General features: G+C 35.7%; 1 protein-coding gene and 1 long non-coding RNA gene across 12 annotated transcripts in view; one reads left to right on the forward strand and one right to left on the reverse strand.

The window, feature by feature from the left end:
• MPP5 (membrane palmitoylated protein 5) overlaps nt 1-24,026 on the forward strand; it is a 100,148-nt gene extending 76,122 nt beyond the window's left edge. For all 10 annotated transcript variants that reach the window (XM_038544978.1, XM_038544984.1, XM_038544980.1 and 7 more), the window contains 7 exons: nt 6,828-7,011; nt 8,827-8,898; nt 9,495-9,566; nt 12,239-12,406; nt 13,254-13,456; nt 14,481-14,591; nt 21,148-24,026. In XM_038544978.1, the coding sequence (XP_038400906.1) occupies nt 6,828-7,011; nt 8,827-8,898; nt 9,495-9,566; nt 12,239-12,406; nt 13,254-13,456; nt 14,481-14,591; nt 21,148-21,324 (987 nt within the window). In that variant the 3' untranslated portion in view covers nt 21,325-24,026. The remainder of the gene's footprint in view (nt 1-6,827; nt 7,012-8,826; nt 8,899-9,494; nt 9,567-12,238; nt 12,407-13,253; nt 13,457-14,480; nt 14,592-21,147) is intronic.
• On the reverse strand, nt 843-13,528 carry LOC106559172. 2 transcript variants are annotated; one of them, XR_005363444.1, is made up of 4 exons: nt 13,236-13,528; nt 3,365-3,408; nt 2,981-3,053; nt 843-1,955 (listed from the first exon to the last, which is right to left on the reverse strand). It is a non-coding gene; the product is annotated as an uncharacterized LOC106559172 (long non-coding RNA). The 2 variants fall into 2 exon arrangements; XR_005363443.1 differs by lacking the exon at nt 3,365-3,408 and having other exon boundaries at nt 13,236-13,517.
• Nucleotides 24,027-24,920: the final 894 nt, after the last annotated feature.

Consider the following 24,920-nt stretch of genomic DNA (forward strand, 5'->3'; position numbering starts at 1 on the left):
CCTGTCCTGATAATTATGCCCATAATTGCTTCCACTGTCAGCATCCTTGTACCATTTGTTACATCAATAACTTTTGGTGGTATACATCCTATGGGTTTTGACAAATGTATAATTTATAATATGTATCCACCATTCTACCATAGAGAATAGTTTGCCCTAAAAATCCTATGTGCTCTACCTATTCTTTAATTCCTCCCCTCCCCCAACCCATGACAACCACTGATCTCTGTAGTTTTGCCTTTTACATTATATCAATATAGCTGGAATGATAACAGTATATAGCCTTTTCAAATTGGCTTTTTTTTCCATGAGTGATAAGCATTTAAGTTTCCTCCATGACTTTTCTTAGCTCTTGGTCGCACATTTTTTTAAGCACCAAATAACATTCTGTTGTCTGGGTATATAATAGTTCATCTTATTACCTACTGAAGAATATCTTGGTTGCTTCCAAGTTTTGGTAGTTACCAGTTAAGCTCCTATAAACATCCCTGTGCAGGTTTTTTTGTGTGTGGACATGTTTTCATCTCATTTGAGTAAATACCAAGGAATCAAAAACTTATATCCACACAAAAACTTGCACATGAATGTTTACTTTTAAGTATTAGAAATGTCACTTTATATTTTTAGATTTTTTATTTATTAGAGAGAAAGCACAAGCAGGGGGATGGGGACAGGGGAAAGCAGACTCCCCACTGAGCAGGCAGCCTGATGTGGGTCTTGATCCCAGTACTCTGGGATCATGACCTGAGCTGAAGGCAGATACTTAACCTACTAAGCCACCCAGGTGCCCCTAGAAATGTCATTTTAATTATTTCTTGCACTCAAGTAAAAGGTAAATTCAGCAGTTTTTATTTAAAGAGTTATAAGTCTTAATGTTTCAAATTTATTAAAACTTTACAAAGTAAAATATAGAGCATACTTTTCTTCCAGAATTTTTGACTTCTAGCTTTTGTCTTTTTCTGTCATTATAGGTCGTTTATTTAGCTTAAACATACTTAGCATAGGGGGAAGTGCTTTTACAAAGTATGCACAACTTTAATTTTAGAGTATGTTTTGCTTCTTATGTTAAACATTCAGCTAGCTAGCTAACACACTTAATTACTATATGACTTAACAGTCCTACTCCTAGGTGTATATCCAAGAGAACTGAAAACATACATCCTCACAAAAACTTGTATATGAATGCGCATAGCAGCATTATTTTATTAACCAGAGAGTAGAAACAGCCCAGATGTTGGCTGGTTGATGAGTGGAAAGTGAAATATGATATATCCATAGGAGGAATATTATTTGACCATAAAAAAGAATAAAGTACTGCTGCTATATGCTACAACATAGATGAACCTTGAAAAAATTAGGCTAAGTGAAAGAAGGCAGTCACAAAAGGCCATGTATTGGATAATTTATGTGAAATGTCCAGAAGAAGTAAACCCATAGAGAGTGACAGTAGATCAATAGTTCCTTAGGTGTAGGGAAGGGGAGTTAGGAGAGTATGGGAGTGATTCCTAATGAGTATGGGATTTCCTTTTGGGATGATAAAAATGTTGTAAAATTGCTTATGATTGCACAACTCTGAATTTACTAAAAACCATATGATTTTATACAGTAGTGACTTTTATAACGAATTATTTCTCAGTAAAGCTGTTAAAAATTACAGATTTCAAAATGCCAAGTTAACATGGAAGGCTGATGTATTGCATCTGTTATTTTATAAAATCATAACACTTTGAAAGAAGACACAGTTTCATTTTTTTCTCAATATTTTATCACAATTATGCTTTATATTTTGTCTATCATTTCACATTTTCCTTTTATTCTTTATGAGACATTTTGAAGTTGATGTTGCATCCACAACCTTCCTTCTGTGTAAAGTTCTTTATAAGAAGAAAAATGAGGAAATAGTTTGTCTCTGAATTCCAGCAGCCTCATTCTCTGTGCCTTTTCCCATGTCTCTCCTGTGAACAAGAGTTTGGATATTTAGTATAGAATAATGATCTGGTTTGTATTTTAAAAAAAACACTTTTGGATGCTGTGTAGAAATTAGATTAGTAGAGCCAGTAATGGAAGCAAGGAGATTTAGGAAACTGAAGTCATCATAAAGTATGTTGATGGCCTAAACTAGGATGATAGCAGTGACAGTGGAGAAAATGGTTCAGGCTATATGCTAGAAGTAGAGATGGCAGGATCTTGTAATGAACATGGAGGGTAAAGGAAAGAGGAAGTTAAGAATGTTTGAGGAACTAGGCGGATAGTGGTGCTGATTATTACTAGAAGGAACTCTGGAGGAAAAACAGATTGGGGGAGAAAAATGAAGAGGTCCATTTTCTAGGTTTGAGAGGCATTCAGGTGGATATACTGAGTACATAGAATTGAATATATCAGGGTGCCTGGGTGGCTCAGTCATTTGGGCATCCGCCTCATAGTTTTGGTTCAGGTCATGATCTCAGGGTCATGAGATTGAGCCCCAAGTAGGGCCCTGTGCTTGTGAGGAGTCCGCTTGAGATTCTCTCTCTCCCTCTGCCCCCCCGCCACCCCCCCCCCCCCCCGCCAATAAATAAATCCTTTTTTAAAAAAAAGAATGTATCAGTCTGGAATTCTAAGGAGAGATCTGGGCTATAGTTGTATTTACTATGGTGAGAGAAGGTCAGAGGACCAGCCTGTTTAAACATGTGTTTGCAAAATTTAAAAACAATTGTTTAAGGATGTTCACAGTAGATAAAGATAACTGGATTGGAAGGAAAAGTTGAGAATTACTGCTGTCAAATGTATTTACTTTTCCAGTAGGGGTATAAAATGTATTATCTAATTTACATCTTAATTTTTTTCTCATTTGGAAGAGGATCTGGAATTTTATAATGCAGTAAGATTTTTATGAATACATATTTTATCAGAGATACAAAAAATATAGAAAATTTCAGTGTATATTAGATGGGCATCCCTTTTCAAGTTAGGGCAGTTACTGTATTAAGTTTGCTCTTACCTTAAGGTTTGTATTTCTGTCTGTCTTCTATTAAAGTATCTTTTGGATGTCCCACAGATACCTTAAACTTCTCCTGTAAAAAATGGAAGCAAACAATAAAGATAATTCTTCTTGAGTGGGTTGGGGGAGGATTTTGAAAACTGTTGCTTGACCCTAGAAAAGCTTTTCTTGATGCTGGCCTTAATTCTACAGTGTGAGTGAGGGGTAAAGTTTAAGCCAAGCTAAAAGATGATATACTTTCATTTTCTTTTCCACCACTAATTTTAAAACTTCAAAATAAATCTGTAATAAATACAGAAATAAAAATTGCAAAGAAAAATTATTTTGGAGCATTGAGTCCCTTAGGAAAGATGTAAATAAATTGATGAATCATTATCTCTTTACCGTATCCCCTTTGGTAGGGCTTCAAGCTTATGAGCTTACAGGTACTAAAAAAAAAAAAAAAAAGGCAAAGAGAAAAATGTGAGGCTGGAACATAATTGTATTTAAACAATCCTATAATCCTATAATTTGAAATTTAGATGGAAGATTTTGTTTAGAAACCAAACACTGTTTTGATCAGATACATTGTACTGATATTACAGCATTGTTAAACTCTGGAGTCTTCTATAAGGGTCAACATCTCTCCATTTTAAAAAGAGCTCTGTTTGGGGCACCTGGGTGGCCCTGACTCTTCAGTTTGGCTCAGGTCGTGATCTTAGGGTTGTGTAATGGAGCCCTGTGTGGACATAGAGCCTGTTGAAGATTCTCTCTCTCCTCCTTACTCTGCCCCTCTCCCCCGTCTCTCTCTTAAAAAGAGGAGGGGGTGCACTGTTTTCCTTTGTATGGTACACAATAAATTAGCCACTAACAGAACTAGAGAGGAAAGATGGATGAAGATAACTTTTAGCACTGATAAGAATGGATCAGAATATATGGACAGAAATCACACATGTCAAGGCAATGCTCAGACTTTAACTCAACTAGATGGTTAATCTCAATGTGAAAAATTTTGCTCTTAATTTTAGTGGGTATGTTTTAAATAGCACTAGATAAACTTGTTAATATAAGCAAAACATTTGCCCTCTGTACTCTTCTTCAGTCTACACAGAGAGAGGCCTCATTCCAAACCGGCTAAATCTGAATAGTCAAGGTTGACGCCTAGGCAAGAGGAGAGAGAAAAGCATCTCTGGCTGATTTTGTTATCCTTTGGCAATAGTTACAGACCTAGATACAGCCTCCACAATGGTCTAATTAGTTTGCCTCAGGGTAGTTCCCAAAGATTTTAGGGTGTGTTATTTTTTTTAAGATTTTTATTTATGTGAGAGAGAAAATGGGGCAGAGGGTAAGCAGACTCCCCGTGGAGCAAAGAGCCTGATGCAGGACTCGATCCCAGGAAATCATGACCTGAGACAAAGGTAGACAGTTTAACTGACTGAGCCACCCAGTGCCATAGGGTACGTTTTAAACAGCATATATATAAGTTATCAAAGGAACCTAGTTAAAATGCAGAACCTGAAGTCTGAGATGTGGCATAAGAATTTAGTATTTTGATAAATATTCCAGGCAGGTGATCTGAGCAGAACACTTTGAAAATGTGCTGAGTATTGCTTTCAGAAAGTTATTTGACAAAATCATCAATCAGGTGACCAAGTATGGTTTCATAGATCTCTAAAAGGCTGATAACAAAAATGATCTCTTCACCACCTTAAGTAACCCCTATAATCCCATATTTAGATTTCCAAGACTTTTGGCTAAAAAACAACAATCTGAGCAGATTTTGGAAGCACTGATTGACAGAGATGATAGTCAAGCAGAAGGTTTTTTTTTTATAATCCTACATATTAGGTACTTCTAGATTATCCTACCTCTCATACCAGGATCACAAAATTGTATGTATAATCTCTTTAACCAGCGTCTGAACTGCGTTCTGATTCTCTGCTACCTTTGTATAACTTTATAAAATTCACTTTTGGTCTCTATTTTCACATCAAGAACAAGGTTCATTATTAGGGCACTCTGTAGTTGGAATGCAGCAGAACACTGTCAAAATGAATGAAGTCTCTGAACCATATTTAACCCAATAGTGAATATTATGTGATTATATTGTATGAAGTAAAATACTGGGGAAAGTAATCTATACTTCTAGAAATCAGAATGATGTTTACCCTTGGAGGACATAGGGTGGTTAGTAACTGAAAGGGCATAAGACAGGGTTTCTGGGGTGCTAGTGATACTCTGCTTCTTGATTTATGTGCTTGTTATACAGGTATGTTTCATTTGTGAAAATTCATTGAGCCATACACTTATGATTTTGTGTACTATTTGAATTTATGAAGTTCATCTGTGAAAAACTACCCCCCCAAAAAGCAGACTAACATGTAAATTCTACATTTTTTTAACTGGACCATTTTATTGCTTTACCTCAATGTTATTCTTTATATATTAGGACTTAGATCTCCTCATTTCTTCTTTACAGTAGTTAGTAATACATTTTTTTGAAATTATAAAAATATTGTTTAATGACATCCTCAAGCATAATTTCTGAAAGAGGCTGCTGCTTTCATGAGAATTCTTGGTTATGCTATACACACACACACACACACACACACACGTATCTTTATCATTTAGAAAGTATTTTATCAAATTTCATACAGTCCATCGTTATTGATTGAGAATAGTCAAATATTGTGCTTAAGGAACTGAAAGATATTGTCTTCTCATAAAACAGTTTTTGAGGCAAGCCAGTATTATCTTTATGATAGGTAGCTTCAATTATGGTGAAGGCAAAAGTCTTAGTTAAGGAAGACAGATAACAATTGGATAGAAAAGGACTCTGAATTATAGAATTCCTAGGATGTCAATCAAATGCTTGGCTTATTTAGCTGAAACCAGATTTAACCTACACCGGGCAGAAGCACTCATTGTGTACAAGTGTTAAATTTCATTAAACTAAAATGGACATCTTACAGATTTTGGAAATGACACATGCCACTTAACCAAGTGGGATAAAAATTACAGATGGAGAAGTTAAAAAAGAATATTAATTCCTTTATAAATGCCTTAGAATTAAGATATAACTTTGTTGTATCTTATGGAGGTATACTGGAAGAAAGAGTAGGAAATAGCTTTCAAGAAGATTCATGCTGTAAGTGTAATATATATATTTTTTGATAGCAGAAGTACATTGTTAACAAAAATTATAACTTGTACCACTAGTTAAATTTCAAAGCCTACAAATAGAACCCAATAGGAATTTATTATAAATATGATTTAGATAATTTTAGCTGTTTGGGGTGTGATTGTTGATGAACCTAAACACATCCTTTTGAAAGAAAAACAGAAGTTGAAGGCAAAGTCACACAATGTATCCAAGAAAGGAAGAGGGTATTTGGGAAACTGACACTCTAAGTAGGTGACAGATGCAATGAAGTACAGTCTACCTTTCCAAGTGATTGTGGTTTAGAAATTACATACCTTATTACAGAGTCATTGTTTTCAAAGGTCAGGAATGGAGGGGGAAGGGGTCTCAGTTATATTCCTTCTGCTTCTCTCAAGTCTTTGAGGTCCCTTAGCGCTTCAGGGTTGTTAGTGGCTAACAGTGCAATGGCTTGTACAGTGTTTGTGTTTGTTTTTTACTTTTGTATGAGTTTGCAGTTAACAGAGAGATGAAATTAATCAAAGAAAATAGAGAAGCCTGAGAAAATACTGCTGCTACTTAACTAAACCTCCCTTCTTTCAACTCATACTTGCTTTGCACTAATGAAAAATTGTAACATTTTAATTATACTTATGCTGAATATTTTGTGTTGTCATTTCATCATTACTGTGTTGTTTTGATAAAAATCAAATCCTTTTTATCTTTTAGATCCACGTGAAAGCTCATTTTGATTATGATCCCTCAGATGACCCTTATGTTCCATGTCGAGAATTAGGGCTATCTTTTCAAAAAGGGGATATACTTCATATCATTAGTCAAGAAGATCCAAATTGGTGGCAAGCCTACAGGGAAGGGGATGAAGATAATCAACCTCTAGCTGGGCTTGTTCCAGGTAAAAGACAATATAGTAGAACATACTTAAAAGAACATTTAAAATACAAGCCTTCACAGAGAAAAATTCACTTTTTCATGTCTTTTAAAAAATGATTACTTTTTCATGCAGTTGGGTCTTTATGTGTATTAATAAGGTGACAGAAAGCCATAAATCCTCTGTTTTAAAACACAAAAGCTAAAACTAAATTTTTGTGTATCCTCAGTCATATTTCAGAGAATGAGGAATGAGCTTCTTATACTAACTTCAGAGGATAATGCTGCACCTTTGATGATTCTTCACAGTAACACACAAGACAGTACTCTAGAAATCTTGGAATACTGAATATCCATCTTGTTCTACTTCGTGTTTGTGCTAGATATCAATTTGGTATCTTCTCATCATGACAGACCTAGCCCATAAATATTTAGAACTAGAGTATATTGACTGCTTACATTGAGTTTCTGAAAGTATAGAAGTGCATAAAGGAGATTTCCGTGATATCATTTGTAAATCTTGTTATAGGACAAATAAATGGACCCACCTTAGTTTGAGTTTGATGATGGTTTTAAGTGTTAGAATTAGAAGACTTCTTAAGAGGTCATATTGTCCAGATTGCCATTACAATAGCAGTCTACATACGTATGTACTATAAAAATGTGCCGTAGAAGTACATGACTATAATGTTCTTAAACATTTTAATATGTAACTGACCAAAATTATTTTGTTCCTTTTTTTTCTGAATCTGTCAAAATCAGATACTTACTTTAAAAACCTTTTTTTTTTTTTTTTTACTTATTTTTAAATTTTAATGCTCTTAAAATTTCCCCCTCTCCTCATAATTACTTGTTTTTACTTGGAATACAATCTGTATAGCTCCTAAAGATAATGTGGTTATCTATAATACTTCTTATGTGTGTCAAACTCAGTATTAATATTTTTGCTTGTGCTCTTATGAAAATGCACAAAGTTCTGATTGTCCCAACATAGATAGAATTTGCTTATTGATTTCTAAGAATCCTTGGCTTGAAACAAAAAAGAACTGGGTATAAAAATTTAAAAAGTAGAACTCTAATCCAAAATTTCTAAGTAAAACCACTTTTATCCTTCAGAAAAAATACATTTGACTTTAAGGTAGATAACTGAAAAGAAAATAAAAATCAAAAACCTTGAAAGCCTCCTAAATTAAAATCTTAATTCTGAGAGGGAAACCATTGTATGTTTTTCATTATTTATATCACTGGTAGCTTAAAGGTGGAAATAAAAAAATTACTAAAACATATACATACATACAAAGAAAAGGAGATTAGAAATAATAAATGCAAGGGAATATATTGAGGTATATCTTAAAATCAAAAAGTGATGAGTGTTCACTTATTATTTTGTAAAGTTAACTCCTGGAATTAATTGATTTGATTTGAGAGAATTCTAAATGATCCAGAATCAGGATCCAGCATAGTACTTTCCACATAGTAAATGCTCAAAGAAAGCTTTGAAAAATTGAACTGTTAACATTTTCTAATACTGGTTTATTACTTATCTTTTCTAATAGATGATGTATATATATTTTACTACTACATATCCTAGGACTGGCTGATAGTAAAGTTGAAACTTAATACTTTAAACATTTGGGGGCTTATAATCATAGCTGACATAGGCCCATATGGTAGCAGAAAGATTTAAAAGGGGATATAAGTGAAGAAGAAGAGTTATTTTCCTCCATGGCAGAAAGATTTAAGGGGATATAAGTGAAGAAGAGTTATATTCCCCTTGACTAAAAAACAAGAAAACATATTCTTTTGTCTTAAATTTTACTCTTTTCTTTCTGCTATTAAGGGAAAAGCTTTCAGCAGCAAAGAGAAGCCATGAAGCAAACCATAGAAGAAGACAAGGAGCCAGAAAAATCAGGTTGGACATTTATATTTCTTGGTTTCTTGGGTCTCCATCTGGAACTGTGTTTAAATGTACATATCTGATTTATAATCAGAAATTATTTTCTTTTAAAATCCTAGGAGTATCGGGGTGCCTGGGTGGCTCAGTTGGTTAGGCAGCTGACTTGATTTCAACTCAAGTCATGATCTCAGGGTCCTGGGATCAAGCCCTACATTTGGCTTCCTGCTCAGAGAGGAGTCTGCTTGAGGATTCTCTTTCTCTTCCTCTACTCCTCCCCTGCTCATGCTAGCTTACTTGTGCACTCTCTCTCAAATAAATAAAAAAAAAATTGTACATATCAGAATAGTCAAATATGTATTCATGGGAAGAGAGATATGAGAGGCAATACTAATTATATTATAACTAAAGAAAGAGGATTTAAGTATTAAAGATCATCTGTAATTTGAGACTAATGGAAAATTACAGCTATTTCCCTGAAAAATAGTTCTATACAACAATATGTGTTTATAAATTTAAATGGAAAACTATTTGAATTCTTCAATTTGAAATACATAGCTTTATTCAAGGAAATAAGTCCTACGTTTACAGTTACGTTTTTGATTGTTCAACAGGAAAGCTGTGGTGTGCAAAGAAGAATAAAAAGAAGAGGAAAAAGGTTTTATATAATGCCAATAAAAATGATGGTGAGTTTGGGCACCTGGGTGGTTTAATCGGGTAAGCATCTGACTCTTGATTTTGGCTCAGGTCATGATCTCGGGGTCATGAGATCAAGCTCTGAGTTGGGCTCCATGCTGGGCGTGAAGCTTGCTTAAGATTGTCTCTCTTCTCTCTCTCTCTGCCCCTTTGCCCCTCTCCCCCTCACCCCAAAAATAATGGTGAGCTCTACTCTTAGATATAGCTGGATTTATATCTGGAAGAGGTCCATATCCCACACATGAAAGAAATTAAACTGTTTTCAGGGAGTTATATTTCTAGTCCTGTTTTACTGCTTAATGTTACATATATGCTTAAGAAAGTCTTCAGCAGAAATTATTTTCTTTTGAAATCTTATGAATAATGTAGCATTTTGAATTTAGAGAAAAACTAGCATAAAAACTATAGTTTAGCATTATATAGTGTTATATTGCTAGTTTCCTGTTTTTCCTACTTTATTTGTGAAATTAATATATACCTCTAACAAATTACAAAAACATAGTTGTATTTTAAGTAAAAATGAGTATTTTGTCTGTAATAATTCATGTCACCAAGGCAACCCATTCTACAGAGCCTGCTGCCTGCTGACTGAGTCAGGCACATAGGAGAGTTGTTTTTTGTTTGTTTTTGTTGTTGTCGTTGTTACTAGGATTAAAAAAGTTTTTATTATAGCTTCTCTTCAAATCAAAGGCTTTAATAACACAGGGCTTGTAGTCCCTAGTGACAGCAGTCTGCTGGACTTGAGTGATGACTAATTGTCTATTAGGCACCTCCTATCTGAGTTCAACAGTTTCCACCACATCCAGTTTTTATAAACCCAGACTGATTTTACTGCTTTTCATTGCCTTCTTGATTGGTCCTTAAGTGCATTAGAATTTGCTACCCCTCCTTTGGTTCTGGTCAGAAAGAAACCAAATCAATAAAGCAAAGGCACTGTTTAACTTCCTATACAATTTATAAGGCTTATTCTCTTAATACCTTGAGAAATTTTTTTAGCATAAACATGAAAATAAAATTTTACAGGTTATTGAAAAATCCCATTTAAAACTAAATCTGAAAAAAAATAAATAAAATAAAACTAAATCTGAGATTCAATCTACTTTTTTTCTAAAATAAGCATCTTTAATACTAATTGAAACATTGTATAACTCAGATTTATTGAATTTTTAATCCTTTCCTCTATATTTAGGTAAGTGATTAATACCTGTTTCTTTATCCTTTGAAACACACTAAATTGGTTCTGCTCTAATAGCTATTATACTATAGAAAACCTGCAAATCTAAAGCCTGCAGATATATAACTCTTTATAAATAAAAATACTGCCACAGTCTGTACATGTTAAAAGAAAGAACTCTGGGGCAGCCCCAGTGGCCCAGCAGTTTCGCACCGGCCCAGGGCGTGATCCTGGAGACCCGGATTGAGTCCCGTGTCAGGCTCCCAGCATGGAACCTGCTTTTCCCTCTGCCTGTGTCTCTGCCTATCTCTCTCTCTCTCTCTCTCTGACTAAATAAATAAAATCTTTAAATAAAAAAAAAGAAAGAACTCTGATTTTTCAGAGGGCAAGGCATTTTGGCATTTTGGGAAGGGCAGGAAATACATTTCATAATGGCGTCATTGTAACATATTTTTATAAATAATAACTATCATTTATAATAACCGTTCTCTTCCAGGGGCAGTAACTATATGCTTTAGAAACCTTCATCCATTTAGGTCTAACAAATTCCTTGAGATTATAATGAATATATTGAAGTTCAGATATTAAAGATCCGCTTAAGTTCTTAAAGCTACTATATAGTTGAGCTAGAATTTCGATAGTTTGAGTTCCTGCTCAGCATTCTGTACTAAGCACTGGCAAGACCAAGATGCCTGCCTGCCCCCATGGAACTTACAGTTGAATGTGACTACACATCTTATGCTCTCTCCTGGTCAGGGAAAGTAATAATGAGTGAGAAGATGGCAGGCTGCTTGTTGTCTGCGTTTGTTTCTTACAACTTGACAGCTCTGAATTCATCTGGATTGTGGGCTTTAGGGATGTTATCCTACATATCACAGTTTATACGTCTTCTTAAATCATGAACTCAGGTTAATATTAGTATTCCAAGTTTGGATAGCACAGTTACGACTTGTTTTCACGTTCTATAGTCACAAAAAAGTGTTCCTACTTTCTCTGATTACATTAGTTTGTAGCTGCTATTTTAAATGTATATCTATGCCAGGTATTGTACTCAGCATATATAGTGTGTCTGATCCTTAAGCCAACCCTCTGAGTGCTGTATTAGTATCCCTGTTTAACAAAAATGACAGACCATTTGCTCATTAGTTCCTCCAGTGGTTACCCCACCCTCTGTCAAAGTATTGGCTGTAAACTATTTTACAGCACAAGCAGTGTATTTTTATTGTATTAAAACATTCAACTTAAAAAAAGAGAAGGAATAAATACTTCTAGAAGGATTAATATATTGTCTGTTTTGTTTTCATAGTATCTGGGAAGGAAAATATTTATATAATCCTACCTGATTATTACTTATCTTGATCCAAAGGGTTAAATGTTTTTAATAATAAATTTTGTTTCTTTCTAATTGTTTTGGAATATCTATGAGTTTATCTTTATTTACATGGTAATAATTCTATCTGAAGTGTTTAATTTTTATCTTTTTCAAAGATTATGACAATGAAGAGATCTTAACTTATGAGGAAATGTCACTTTATCATCAGCCGGCAAATAGGAAAAGACCTATCATTTTGATTGGTCCACAGAACTGTGGCCAGAATGAATTGCGTCAGAGGCTCATGAACAAAGAAAAAGACCGTTTTGCATCTGCAGTTCCTCGTAAGTTTGGATGCATTCCCATTTTCCTGTACTTTTCAGTGTACTATCTTAGAACCTAACTGGAGGGAAATTTTTCATCCAATTTATCAAAAATAGTTTTACCCAGGAAAAAGGAACTTTGTTTTAAGAAAATCTTTCGGGAATTTGTAACTCAAGGTAGTCATTATTGAGAAATTTTGGGGTTTTTTTCTATGGTACTAATTATTCTCTAAATGAATTTTAATTTGGTTATCTTAAAATTCCCTGTTCAATATGGAATCAGCTCCTGGCTTTTAAACTTATGCAGAGATAGAAATAAATAAATAAATTTATTTATTTATTTATTTATTTAAAGATTTTATTTATTTATTCATAGAAACAGAGAGAGAGGCAGAGGGAGAAGCAGGCTCCACACAGGGAGCCCGACGTGGGACTTGATCCTGGGTCTCCAGGATCACACCCCAGGCTGCAGGCAGCGCCAAACCGCTGCGCCACCAGGGCTGCCCAGAAGATAGAAATTTAGACCTAATCCCTGAACACAGAAATTCTGTTTAGATTATATAGTACTTAGGGGGTGTGGGAGAGTTGAAAAAAAAAAAAAAAGATTATGCAGTGCTAAATCTTAGGAAATAAACTTTAGGAAAGGATGAGTAGCAGTGTTTAAGATACTAAAACCACGGTTTTTTGTTCGTTTCTTAGTCTAGAAATAAAACAAATCATTGTTAAACCATGGGTTTTTAAGATTTCCTCAATTCACCTTTTTACATTTAATCTATCTTATAAAACTGAAATTTTTCCTGACTAGCAGAATTATCCCCCTGCTTACTCTGACCCATGCCGCTATTTTTACCTGATTTTGTTTGCCTAGATACAACTCGGAGTAGGCGAGACCACGAAGTAGCTGGTAGAGATTACCACTTTGTTTCACGGCAAGCATTTGAGGCAGACATAGCAGCTGGAAAGTTCATTGAACATGGTGAATTTGAGAAAAATTTGTATGGAACCAGCATAGATTCAGTACGGCAAGTGATCAACTCTGGCAAAATCTGTCTTTTAAGTCTTCGTACACAGGTAAATAAATTTCTCATACATTTTTCCCCCCACTGATCCTGTGTTTTTTTTAGTGGACCAAAGAGCTTAGTCTCTATTGTTTCTTTTTTTTTTTTTTTTTTTATTTTTTATTTATTTATGATAGCCACACAGAGAGAGAGAGAGAGAGGCAGAGACACAGGCAGAGGGAGAAGCAGGCTCCATGCACCTGGAGCCCGACGTGGGATTCGATCCCAGGTCTCCAGGATCGCGCCCTGGGCCAAAGGCAGGCGCTAAACCGCTGCGCCACCCAGGGATCCCTCTATTGTTTCAATTATAAACATTTGACCGTAAGAAAAGTATATTTTTACTAAATACCTTCAGGATTCCTCATATTACTCGGGCTAACATATTTATCAAAGAACTTAGAGTTGTTAAGCATGTTGTCTTAATTAATGATGTTTCAGATAGAAAAGGTCATGTTCCTATAATCCCCGTTTTGGTAGAGTGCTTCAGTTTAGGAACACATAGTCATGCAATGGCTAAGGCAGGGTGAAAACCAGTCTCCTGATTCAAATAGTCTGCTTTTTCTCAGGTATACTTTTCCAGAACTTCTTTTGTGTATGTATGTGGAGTTCTTCCTATTCTGATTGCATTTAGACCCCAGCACATGGTAACATTACTGCTTATTTCTACTTCCTCCGGAAAGGATTTTGAATATGGTTATTTATAATCTTTAGGTGAGCTTCTTAGAGGATATTTTAGCATCACAGTTGTAGACCTTCAGTGTCATTCTTTTTTATTTTATTATATAAACAGGGCAAGCTAATTTGTGTGTGTGTGTGTGTGTGTGTGTGTGTGTGTGTCTGTGTTACAGCTACACAATATATTCTTACAGTGAATGGTAGGATCGGAAAATATTTTGAATTGTTTGTTACAGAGATGCTTGGAAACACTCATAGGCAATGTTTGTTTTTTTAATGACATTATTATTCCAAGTATATTATTGGGAAGTAGTTAAATGATGAAAATGACTGTAAAGATCCAAAATATCTTTTTTTTTTAGTCCTTGAAGACTCTCCGGAATTCAGACTTGAAACCATATATTATCTTCATCGCACCACCTTCACAAGAAAGACTTCGGGCATTATTGGCCAAGGAGGGCAAGAATCCAAAGGTAGAGTTATTATAGTGTTGTACCATTCCATTGAAAGAAAACATGAAACAGGCATCACCTAATATGTCACACTGCTTAAAAGCTACATTAGCTTGAGCTTTCAAACTGGTTATTCTTTCTGCCATATCACTTTTCCCAAAATTGCTCTTGTTGCCTCTGGCTGGATTGTGGCAGCTCTATAAAGTTAGGGGGCTTCTCTTACTGTTCTCCACACATTCCCTATTGCTACCCCAAATGTATAATACCTTTGGCACTCCTTAAAACACCCTTAATCTTCTTTACATTGGTTATTTCCAGTAGGGATTATGTAACCCCCTGCCCTCTTCCCCCAAGAAAACTTCTCTGCAGATTCTTAGGAATTACCCACTTTTCTTTGCAGATATTCTGCATATGTGGGGAGCCAGAATTGGGTGCTCTCACTTTTTCTCTTCTTTTTTCTCATTGAAATTTATGTTCTATTTGTCTTCTCAGTCTTCTCATATGATCTGAAAGGTAAAAAAAATTATTTTAGAAACTGGACATGGTTGAGGTTAGTTCACATTTTACTAAACATTAATAATAAAATTATTATATACTAATGTATTGATCGGAAAGCACTGACTTTATTTAAATGTGTGAAATGAAAACTGTCAAGTGACTTACTGTATCAAAATAACAGACTTTTCCTTGGTTTTGCTGATTTCTTAAATTTTTTTTTTTTTTTACAGAGGAATCAGTTTTCCTTATTTCATTTGCTCTCTAAATCTCCTTAAAGCCATAAATACACATAACACTCTTCTTTATAAAATCCTTAAAAGTCATTAAAAGTGGGGTGCCTGGGTGACTCAGTTAAGCATCTGCCTTTGGCTCAGACCATGATCCTGGGGTCCTGGGATCGAGCCCTGCATCAGGCTCCCAGCTCAGCGAGGAATCTGCTTCTCCCTGTCCCTCTACCCCTGCCCCTGCTCTCTCAGATAAATAAAATATTTTTTAAAAAGAGGTCATTAAAAGCATACTATTACTCCTTTCTTATGATTCTTGGCTATACAGCATAACCACCAACCCTCTTTCTTCCTCCCCAAGATAGGTCTTTTTTCATTCTTGGTCTATTCATATTTCTTTTTTTTTTTTTTTTTTAAGATTTTTAAAATTTATTTATTCATGAGAGACACACAAGAGAGAGGCAGAGACACAGGCAGAGGGAGAAGCAGGCTCCCTGCAGGGACCCTGATGTGGGACTCGATCCTGGGACTCCGGGATCATGCCCTGAGCCAAATGCAGACGCTCAACTGCTGAGCCACCCATGCATCCCTCATGTTTATTATTCAATCTATATGTGAAGATTGTATTTTTCAGGGTCTTAGGCTATAGACAAATAAGGATTTTTCCATCCTACATGATACACACAACTCTGGTTGATCTGTTTAGGCTAAAAGATCAGCTGGCTAAAGTAGTGTTCACCCTTTTTTATGTTTGCAACACAATTGTGAGTTCATAAATTAATGGAATCAGAGTACCTGCTGTTCTTAGCATTTGGGATGATACAGAAAAAAATGGGACATGGCCACTGGCTGTTCTTGAGTGGGATCACAATAAAGAAAATAAAACTAAAACTATGAAACTTAGTGCCCAGTAACTACTTTGGTAGACCAGAAATACCATGGTCATTGAAGGAAAAGGGTGGACCAGAGTGAGCTTCCTCCTACTTATTCAGCCTAATTTTTCTATTTTCTAATATGCACACTTTTTGTTATGTTTTTCTTCTCCAAGGATTCAGTATCCTGCAAGGGCTATATAAGATTCCAAAATATGTTAGGCAACTTTCTTTGGGTTGGTGGTGCCAGGTAATGTTCTCATGGGATTATTTATACTATTATTTATTTTGAATTAGCTATCCCATATTGAGTAAGGTGTAGAAAAGATACCAATTATCAATTATAACTGCAGGGAGCCCAATGCAGCACTCGATCCCAGGACCCCAGGATCATGACCTGAACCAAAGGCAGACACTCAACCACTGAGCCACCCATGTGCCCCTAATTATACATATTTTTAAAGGAAGAACTTAATCAGTACCAAAATGTTTTAACACTTTACAGTATGTTTGATTTTCTAATGAGAATTCTCTGATTTTTAAAAATTAACTTCATTGAAATTATTTTATGTTCAATTAAATACGTACATTTTATTTGTGTAATGTGAGTCTGGCAAAGTGTATACCTGTGTCACTACCATGCCAGTAGAGATTTAGAACATCTTCATCACTCTAGAAAATTGTCTCATGTTTCTTTGAAGTTAATACCCTTCCATTCTTCCCTAGGCAATCACTAGTGCTTTGTCACTGTAGATTTATTTTGTCTCTCCTAGAAATTCATATAAATGGAACCATAGAGTATATTTAAGTTTACGTCTGACTTTTGATCAACATAATGTTTTTGAGATTCATCACTGTTGCATCAAACAGTAGTTCATACCTTCATATTGCTGAGTGGTATACCATGAGCTTAATATATCACAATGTATTCATCAGTTAAAAATTATGTGGGTTCTTTCCAATTCTGAGCTAGTATGATTAAAGCAGCTCTAAGCATTCATAATCTTTTGATGGACATCTATGTTGTTTCTCTTGAATTGCTGGATCAAATGGTAAGTGTATGTTTTAACTGTATAAAGCTGCAAAACTATTTTAAATCAGTTTGGTGCCATTTGTTCCACATCCTTTCCAGATTTTGCTTTTTGTTAACGTTTTTTGCCATTCTGATAGGTGTGATGTGTTACCATTAAGGTTTTCATTTGTATTTTCCTGATGAGTAAGGATAGTGTCTTTCCATGTAGTTATTTAAGCATATTCTTTTGTGAAATGTCTTTTTAAAAATAAATTGGGTTATTTTCTGAGTTGTAAAAATTCTAATATATTTTCTCAGAAAAAAAAATTTTTTTTTAAGATTTTTTATTTATTTACTCATGAGAGACACAGAGAGAGAGAGAGACAGAGACAGAGACACAGGCAGAGGGAGAAGCAGGCTCCATGCAAGGAGCCCGATGTGGGACTCGATCCTGGATCTCCAGGATCATACCCCAGGCTGCAGGCGGCGCTAAACCGCTGCGCCACCGGGGCTGCCCAGAAAAATTTTTAATGATATCTTTTGAAGATCACAAGTGTCTAAGCTGTGTACTTTTTCATTTTTCTTAAAATGATTTTTGTTTACAGTCTTAAAAAATTTGCCTGCTCCATGATTATAAAGATTTTATCCTGTTTTCTTGTAAAACCTTTCTTGTATTCGCTTTTACTTTTAGGCCTGAATTTGTTTAGGGTGGTGGTTGGTTTGGTGTTTATTTTTGTTTTGTTTTTTAACACACATGGATATTCAATTGCTGTAGCATTATCTGGAAAAGACTATCCTTTTTTCTGCTGAATTATATTGGCACCTTTTTAAAAAATGACGTGGTCAAATATGTAGCAGACAGGGTGGGGATTATTTCTGGACTCTTTCCTTTGTTTATGCTAATATCACAGTCTTGATTACTGCAGCTTTATTTTAAGTCTCAAAAAAAGTCATAAAAAGGAATGAAGTACTCATACATTGTACAACATGGATGAACCTTGAAAGCATTATAAGTGAAAGAAGCCAGTCACAAAAGACCATTTTGTGGAATGTCCAGAATAGGCAAATCTATAAGGACCTAAAGTAGATTAGTGGTTGCCTACAGCTGGGAATTGGTAGAAAATGGGGTGTGACTGCCTATGGATATGAGGTTTTTGGCTGGGGAGAGGGGGTGGCTGATGAAAATACTCTGAAATTGTGGTGTTGATTGCACAACTCTGTGACTATATTAAAAACAATTAAAATTGTTCATTTAAAATGGGTAAATTATAAATGAATTTTATCTCAAGTAAATCATTACCGAGGAAGAAAAGTCTTAGCAAGGGTTTCTATAGAAATTGAAAAGATGATTTTAAAATTTATATGGAAATTAAAAGAAATAACCAGAAACTAGAAAAATAACTAAGCCAGTGAGGGGCATTGGTACCTGGGTGGCTCAGTCATTTAAGTGTCTAACTTTTGGTTTTGGTTCAGGTCATGATCTCAGGGTCATGAGATGGAGCAAGCATTGTGCTGGGCTTTTCACTCAGTGGGGAGTCTACTTGAGATTCTTTTTCTACCCCCCCCCCCCCACAGTGCTCTCTTCACTTTCAAATAAATCTTAAAGGAAAAAACTAAGTCAGAGGCCTTTGGTCTTTGTTAATATTCTTATTTGTCTCTTTTCTAGTTAATTGACTTATACTTATTTTGGCTTTAATTTGCACTTGCTCTAGTTTCTGAAGAAAACTTAGATTTTTAAGTCGTCTTTTCTAATATGAAGGTATAAATTTCCCTCTAAACAGTTGCTTAATTGCATTGTACAAATTTTGAGGTTGTCTTTCATTATCACTTTGTTAGAAATATTTTCTCATTCCCTGTCATTTTCTTCTTGAACACATAGGTTATTTAGAAGTATGTAATTTCCACATATTTGGAGATTAAAAAAAAATTTACTGATTTATAATTTCATTGTGGTCAGAGAACATAGTCTGTAAAGATGTGAATCTTTCAGAAATGTTTGTACTTTCTTTTGTGACCCAACATCAGTTCTATCTGGGCGCATGTTCCATGCACAATGCTGAGAATGTATAAAGGGTGGTGTATCTTACTGCCATTTTTTTCCACCTGTGTTTAATTTCCTTTGGTATTTCCGGTACTGCTTTTTTATCAGTCATACAGTAAAAGTGTTGAACAAAAATAAGTCCTCAGTTTTAACTCTATGAAATGGTGCTAATCAGGAAGGAGCTGTGTTCCTCACTGGATGCAGAATGTAAATAATCAGTTAATCTGATTGCAGAATCTCTCTACTAGAATGGGGGCCCGAGAGTGGTAAGCTGATAGTATCGAACTGTTATAGTCTATTTTGCCTATAGGCGAATTTTTTCAGTCCAAAACTTTTTGAGCAAAAATAATTTTGTTTCATCTTAGTCATGAATTGTGATTTGAAAAATAGTTGGAAATTAAAACCTAAATTAAAACAAAATAAATGGGGGAGCCTGGGTGGCTCAGTTGGTTAAGTGTCGGCCTCGGCCTTCTGCTTGGGTCATGATCCTCAGGGTCCTGGGACTGAGCCCTGTGTTGGGCTCCCTGCCCAACGAGGAGTCTGCTTCTCCTTCTCTCTCTGGCCCTCCCCGCTTGTGCTCTCTCTTGTTACTCTCTCAAATAAATAAAAACTTTAAAATAGAAACAAATGGTAGAAACCATTTTGGCAAAAGACAAAATAATGCTTTAAATTTGATAAAAACTAGGTGGATTGGCTATTTATGTGAATCTGTGTGAGATGTAGGGCTTTACATTTCAACTCTAGCACCACAAAGTTTAGATTCTGTTTTGACTTCTGGAATGTTCTTCCAATAATCTTGAGATTTGAGTAAGCCCAAGTATTAGCAAGACTGTTACAGTGTGTTTAGTTAGAATGATGTAGTAGAGTCCCCTAGGAAACAAAGGGTTCTTCTGTGTACCGCAGCCAGATGCACAACATTCCAGAATGAAATTAGAGAGCCACACAAGAAACTGCCTCAGGACAAGCCAGAGATGTCATATTTTTAATGTTTCCTACTGTTACAGAAGCTCAACCAGTTGAATAAGTTCTGTATTGTGGGTCCAATGTAATACTGGTGTGTGACTTTCATATCTGAGATGTTTGGACTTGAGTTAAATTAGTTCTCTTCATTGACAGGTGATTTTGGGGTAGTTTTACTTTCTTGAACACATGTGCATGGTAATCAGAGTGTTCTGAATAAGTTCCACACCCTGCCTTACCACCTACTCATCTGTATGAAACAGCTACTTCCTTTACCAGTGTAGTAGTCTGTTTTGTATCATTTCCCAAACTCATCTTCAGATACTTTTTTGCATCTTTAAAGACCACCTTTGTGTACTGAAAACAGAGAAGCAGTTTAAAGCCAAGTAATTCCCCCAAAACATGAGATTAAATCTTGGGTTGACCAGCAGTGTTTTCATAGGATACCCATTTCATTCTATTGATCTTTCCTTTTCCCATGTTCATCCTGCCGAACTCTGCAACAGATATAAAGGACAGTGCATCTTTATAAAGCCAAGAGTAGATGGCATTTTGGGTTCTACCAACCTTGTTTCAACCAGAAAGCTTCACTCTGTATTAGAAAAGATGTTATTTTTTAGGGAAAGGTTATGATGCCCCAAAATGCTTGAAAACAAATGTCTGTAGGGAATCCTAAGTAATAGTCTTGGCTTTTGAAGCCTCTAGTCTAGTGGGTAAAACAGCTACATGAAAACCTGAGTAGCAGTATAAACAAGTTATATTGAGTCCCAAATGATTCAGTATGAATCCTGAAGACACCAGAGCAAAGGAAATCACTGAGCCCATGAAAGGGTTGAAGAGGAGCTCCTGAAGGGGGACATATTTTGAGACAGCAAGCAATATAAGATTATTTTTTGTTTTTGAATCATCTCTGACTCATTGTGTTTTGATAAGGAATGGAATTACCTCAGTTTTTGTCTTCTCTTTACAGCCTGAAGAGTTGAGAGAAATCATTGAAAAGACTAGAGAGATGGAGCAGAACAATGGCCACTACTTTGACACAGCAATTGTGAATTCAGATCTTGATAAAGCCTATCAGGAATTGCTTAGGTTAATTAACAAACTTGATACTGAACCTCAGTGGGTGCCGTCCAGTTGGCTAAGGTGAGGGAAACATCATTCTGTGGTATAATTGGACTTGATCTGGCAACTGCCACTAGGAAGAGAGCCCTGATACTTGAGCAAGACCCTGAGGTGGCAGGCCGAATAAGCTGTAGACCTGTTCTTTGATCTCAAACTGGTGAGAAAATCCCCTTAGGCAATTTGTGCATAGCAGTCTTTATTCACTGTACGTGGCTTTAGAGGTTCTTGCCTCCTCTGGGGATTCTAAATGGAAGCTTTCAGCAGACCAGTTCCATTTCATCTATGTAAAAACCTTTTAATTCTATTTTCACCTAAGTCTTTTGTCTGGTTTTTCCTTGAAAAACTTGTGTGTATATACACAGCAGTCCATGTCTCACGTAGTTAAAAATATTGATGCTATTTAACAGTTAACTTAAGAACTTCATGGGAATGGGAGGGGGGACTGTGCTTCTGTGCACTGGGCAGGACAGTATTTGGTTAGAAAGCTGGTTTTGTTACCAAAAATATTTTCCTAAAAAGTTAAACAAAAAAAAAAAAGTGCCATTTTGGTCTCAACCTACTCTGTTAGGCTTGAATTCATTTATATATATGTCTTTTAAGTCTAAAACATTCCATTAGAATTACCAGTTTTTTAGCTCAGACTTTGTGGATCAGATTTCACTGCACACAAGATTGTGATCTAGCTAAACTATAGCATATGCTGATCTTTTTAATGATTTTCTGAATTTTTTGCTCAAATTGTCACAAGTGATTCTATAACCTTGTTTCCTTTCTGTGATATGCATAGTACAAGAGAATGTAGAAGTTACACTTTTATGAATGGCAGATGGTCATATAAACTTGATGGTTAATTTCTTCCTCATGATGCAAATAGTTTTTCATATATATGAGAGGACATAGCACCTTTGACAGTTTTGCATTTTTATATATGAACATAGTATAATTTGATGACTATACCATATATAGGTAATAAACTGGAATTCTGGATGAATATAGCTGCTACTGTATACTAATATTTAATAAGTTGACAAATGGTCATTGATAACACTTGTTCAGCATTGGAATAAAATTATAGCCAAGGGGAAATACTCTAACAATTGACTTTGAGATCACAAGGAAAGGATGACCTGAAAGTCATTTGAACATTATAGGAAAAGAACATGGGGAGGGTCAGGGGTGAGGGGTGGTTGAGCATACAGAAGCAGGTTTTTATTCTATCAAGTTCTGCCTCTTAGAACCAGAATGCAGTGGCTTGCTGTTTAAGCTAATGGGATTTTCTTTTCACTGTCTCTATAGCTATAGCTTTAAAATTCAACTTCTGTAACTGGCATGGAAAGTTCATTTGTAGTCTTTTCAAGCCTTTAGGGATGGTATGATGTGTGTCAAACGACCTCAAATGTGAATGTCTTGATTTTATTTTTAGGACTTTAGCTATAGCATTTCCTGTTCCCAAAGCTAAACACTGGAATAACAACATAGAGTTGTCACTTAATTTAACATAAGCAATTGTTTTTAATGAGTAGTTTGTCCTGGTGTTGTGTATATATTTGATTTCTATGTAATTTTACTTGAACAAATGTAGATAGTTTATGTTTTCTTTGTTCAAATTTGCATGGCCTTGAAGTTGGCTGCAATGTGTGTCTTACACGGAAATACTTTCAAGCTAACCGTTCCTTAGGAAGAAAGTAACTAATGTTCCTGGGTCAAGGGAAGGAATGCCATACATCCTATCTTTTCAGATCTGAAACACTCCAGCTTAGGACAGAGAAAACCAAGGAATTATTAGCACTTAATCTTCTCAGTTTTCTAGTTTGCTTTCTCCTAAGGAATGATGGGTAGTCTATGGTAGACAGTGGAGTTTTATGAGCTGCTTTTCATAACTGAAAACTGTTTCAATCCCAAGATCTAAAAGGTTGGCAGTTTAGCTGTTGTGCCAGTTCCTGAGTTAGCATACAGACCGTAGAGCCACACTAGGGCCCTGTGCTTTCACAAGCAAATCCCCTACCAAGGCACGTGTGCAAGTTATCGTACACTTTTAAGTAATCTAAGCTGACAAGTGATTTTAGAGGTCAGTGAAGTCCTGCGGTTCTCTCCTTATCAGCAATGGAATAGGGATAAAAATGTTTATGTTCCAAAATTTCCTCAGTCCTAGTGACATGAATGTGTTGATACTCAACACAGTCCCTAAACAAAGTGAAAACTTAGTTGTTGCTGACTTCCTTTAAAAAAAAAAAAAAGTCTTGCTATACACTCAGTTGTCCAACTGCTCTGGCCAGTTCCATTCTATGTCCTTTGTGGTTCTGATTGGAGACCCCAGTGTGGGGGAGGTCTTACCCACTTACAGGAATGAGATCAATAGCTAATAAAATGCACGTTAGTTCAAATAAGGAAATACCTTTGCTAAATTTTCATAAGTCAGAACAAATGAAAAATAGTATTTAGGCTAATCCAGATTTGCTTTATATGGAGAGTATGTCTGGATTTTTTCCTTTTCTCATGGCCTAAGGAATAAGTATTGATAAGGAATAATTTGTAATTTTGTGAATGTGTATGGAAAATATAAACCAGGGATTTAGCCTTAAAAAAAGGTAACCTTTTTGACATCTATTGTTAATCCTCCTTTGTACTCCTATCTTGTATCTGCACTCTTATTTTGAGTTGTCATACTGCACACTGTATTGTAAAAACGAAGTAAAAGTATATTTCAAATAAAATCACTTGAGTATGTTCGGTGTTTACATCCTTTGCTATTCAATGTTTCAACTCACCTAACCACCCCGTCTTCAAGTTTTGGCCAGAAATAAGTCCATTGGAACCTCTGCATGAATCATAAAATACCTTCATACCTTCATAATAATCTTCATGGTGGGGGAGTGCCCCCTATTGGCACGGATGTAGGTTCAATTTCCTTGTTTTAAGATAGCTTAACACTGTGAACTTAAGCATTTTCTAGGGGAAAAGGTATGTAATACTCGGGCAAATTCTACTTATATGCAGCCGCCAAGGATTGAGGGACAGAGGCTAGGATTGTTCTATATCGAGTTGACAAATCTAGAACATTAACTTTTCTACTGTACCACTCCAGATTTCTGAAAGAAGACAATCATACCAACAGAAAGTGTCACACATACACACACACATGCTACCCATCTGGCTTTCTATTCCTGATTCTTTCCTTCACCTATGGATAGTATCACCCTGCACAACAAATTCTGTTCACTATTTTCTTCTGATTTCTAGTTAATATGCTAAAACCATAAAATCTGTAGTTTTTTTAAATTTTTATTTATTTATGATAGTCAGAGAGAGAGAGGCAGAGACACAGGCAGAGGGAGAAGCAGGCTCCATGCACCGGGAGCCCGGCGTGGGATTCGATCCCGGGTCTCCAGGACCGCGCCCTGGGCCAAAGGCAGGCGCCAAACCGCTGCGCCACCCAGGGATCCAAATCTGTAGTTTTGTAGGGGGTTTAGCCAAGGCCAATAAAAAAGCCTTAGGAAGCCACAAGTGAAATCTTGGTTGGTCTCTGGCCTCAGCAGGTTATGGTGAACACTGAATTTACCTAAATGAAAAACCATGAAGTATGAGAAGACTCTCATACCCTTCAAGCTATTTGCCTCCAAG

This window comes from Canis lupus, chromosome 8 (assembly GCF_011100685.1).
Source record: "Canis lupus familiaris isolate Mischka breed German Shepherd chromosome 8, alternate assembly UU_Cfam_GSD_1.0, whole genome shotgun sequence".
In the NCBI taxonomy this organism is placed as follows: Eukaryota; Metazoa; Chordata; class Mammalia; order Carnivora; family Canidae; genus Canis; species Canis lupus.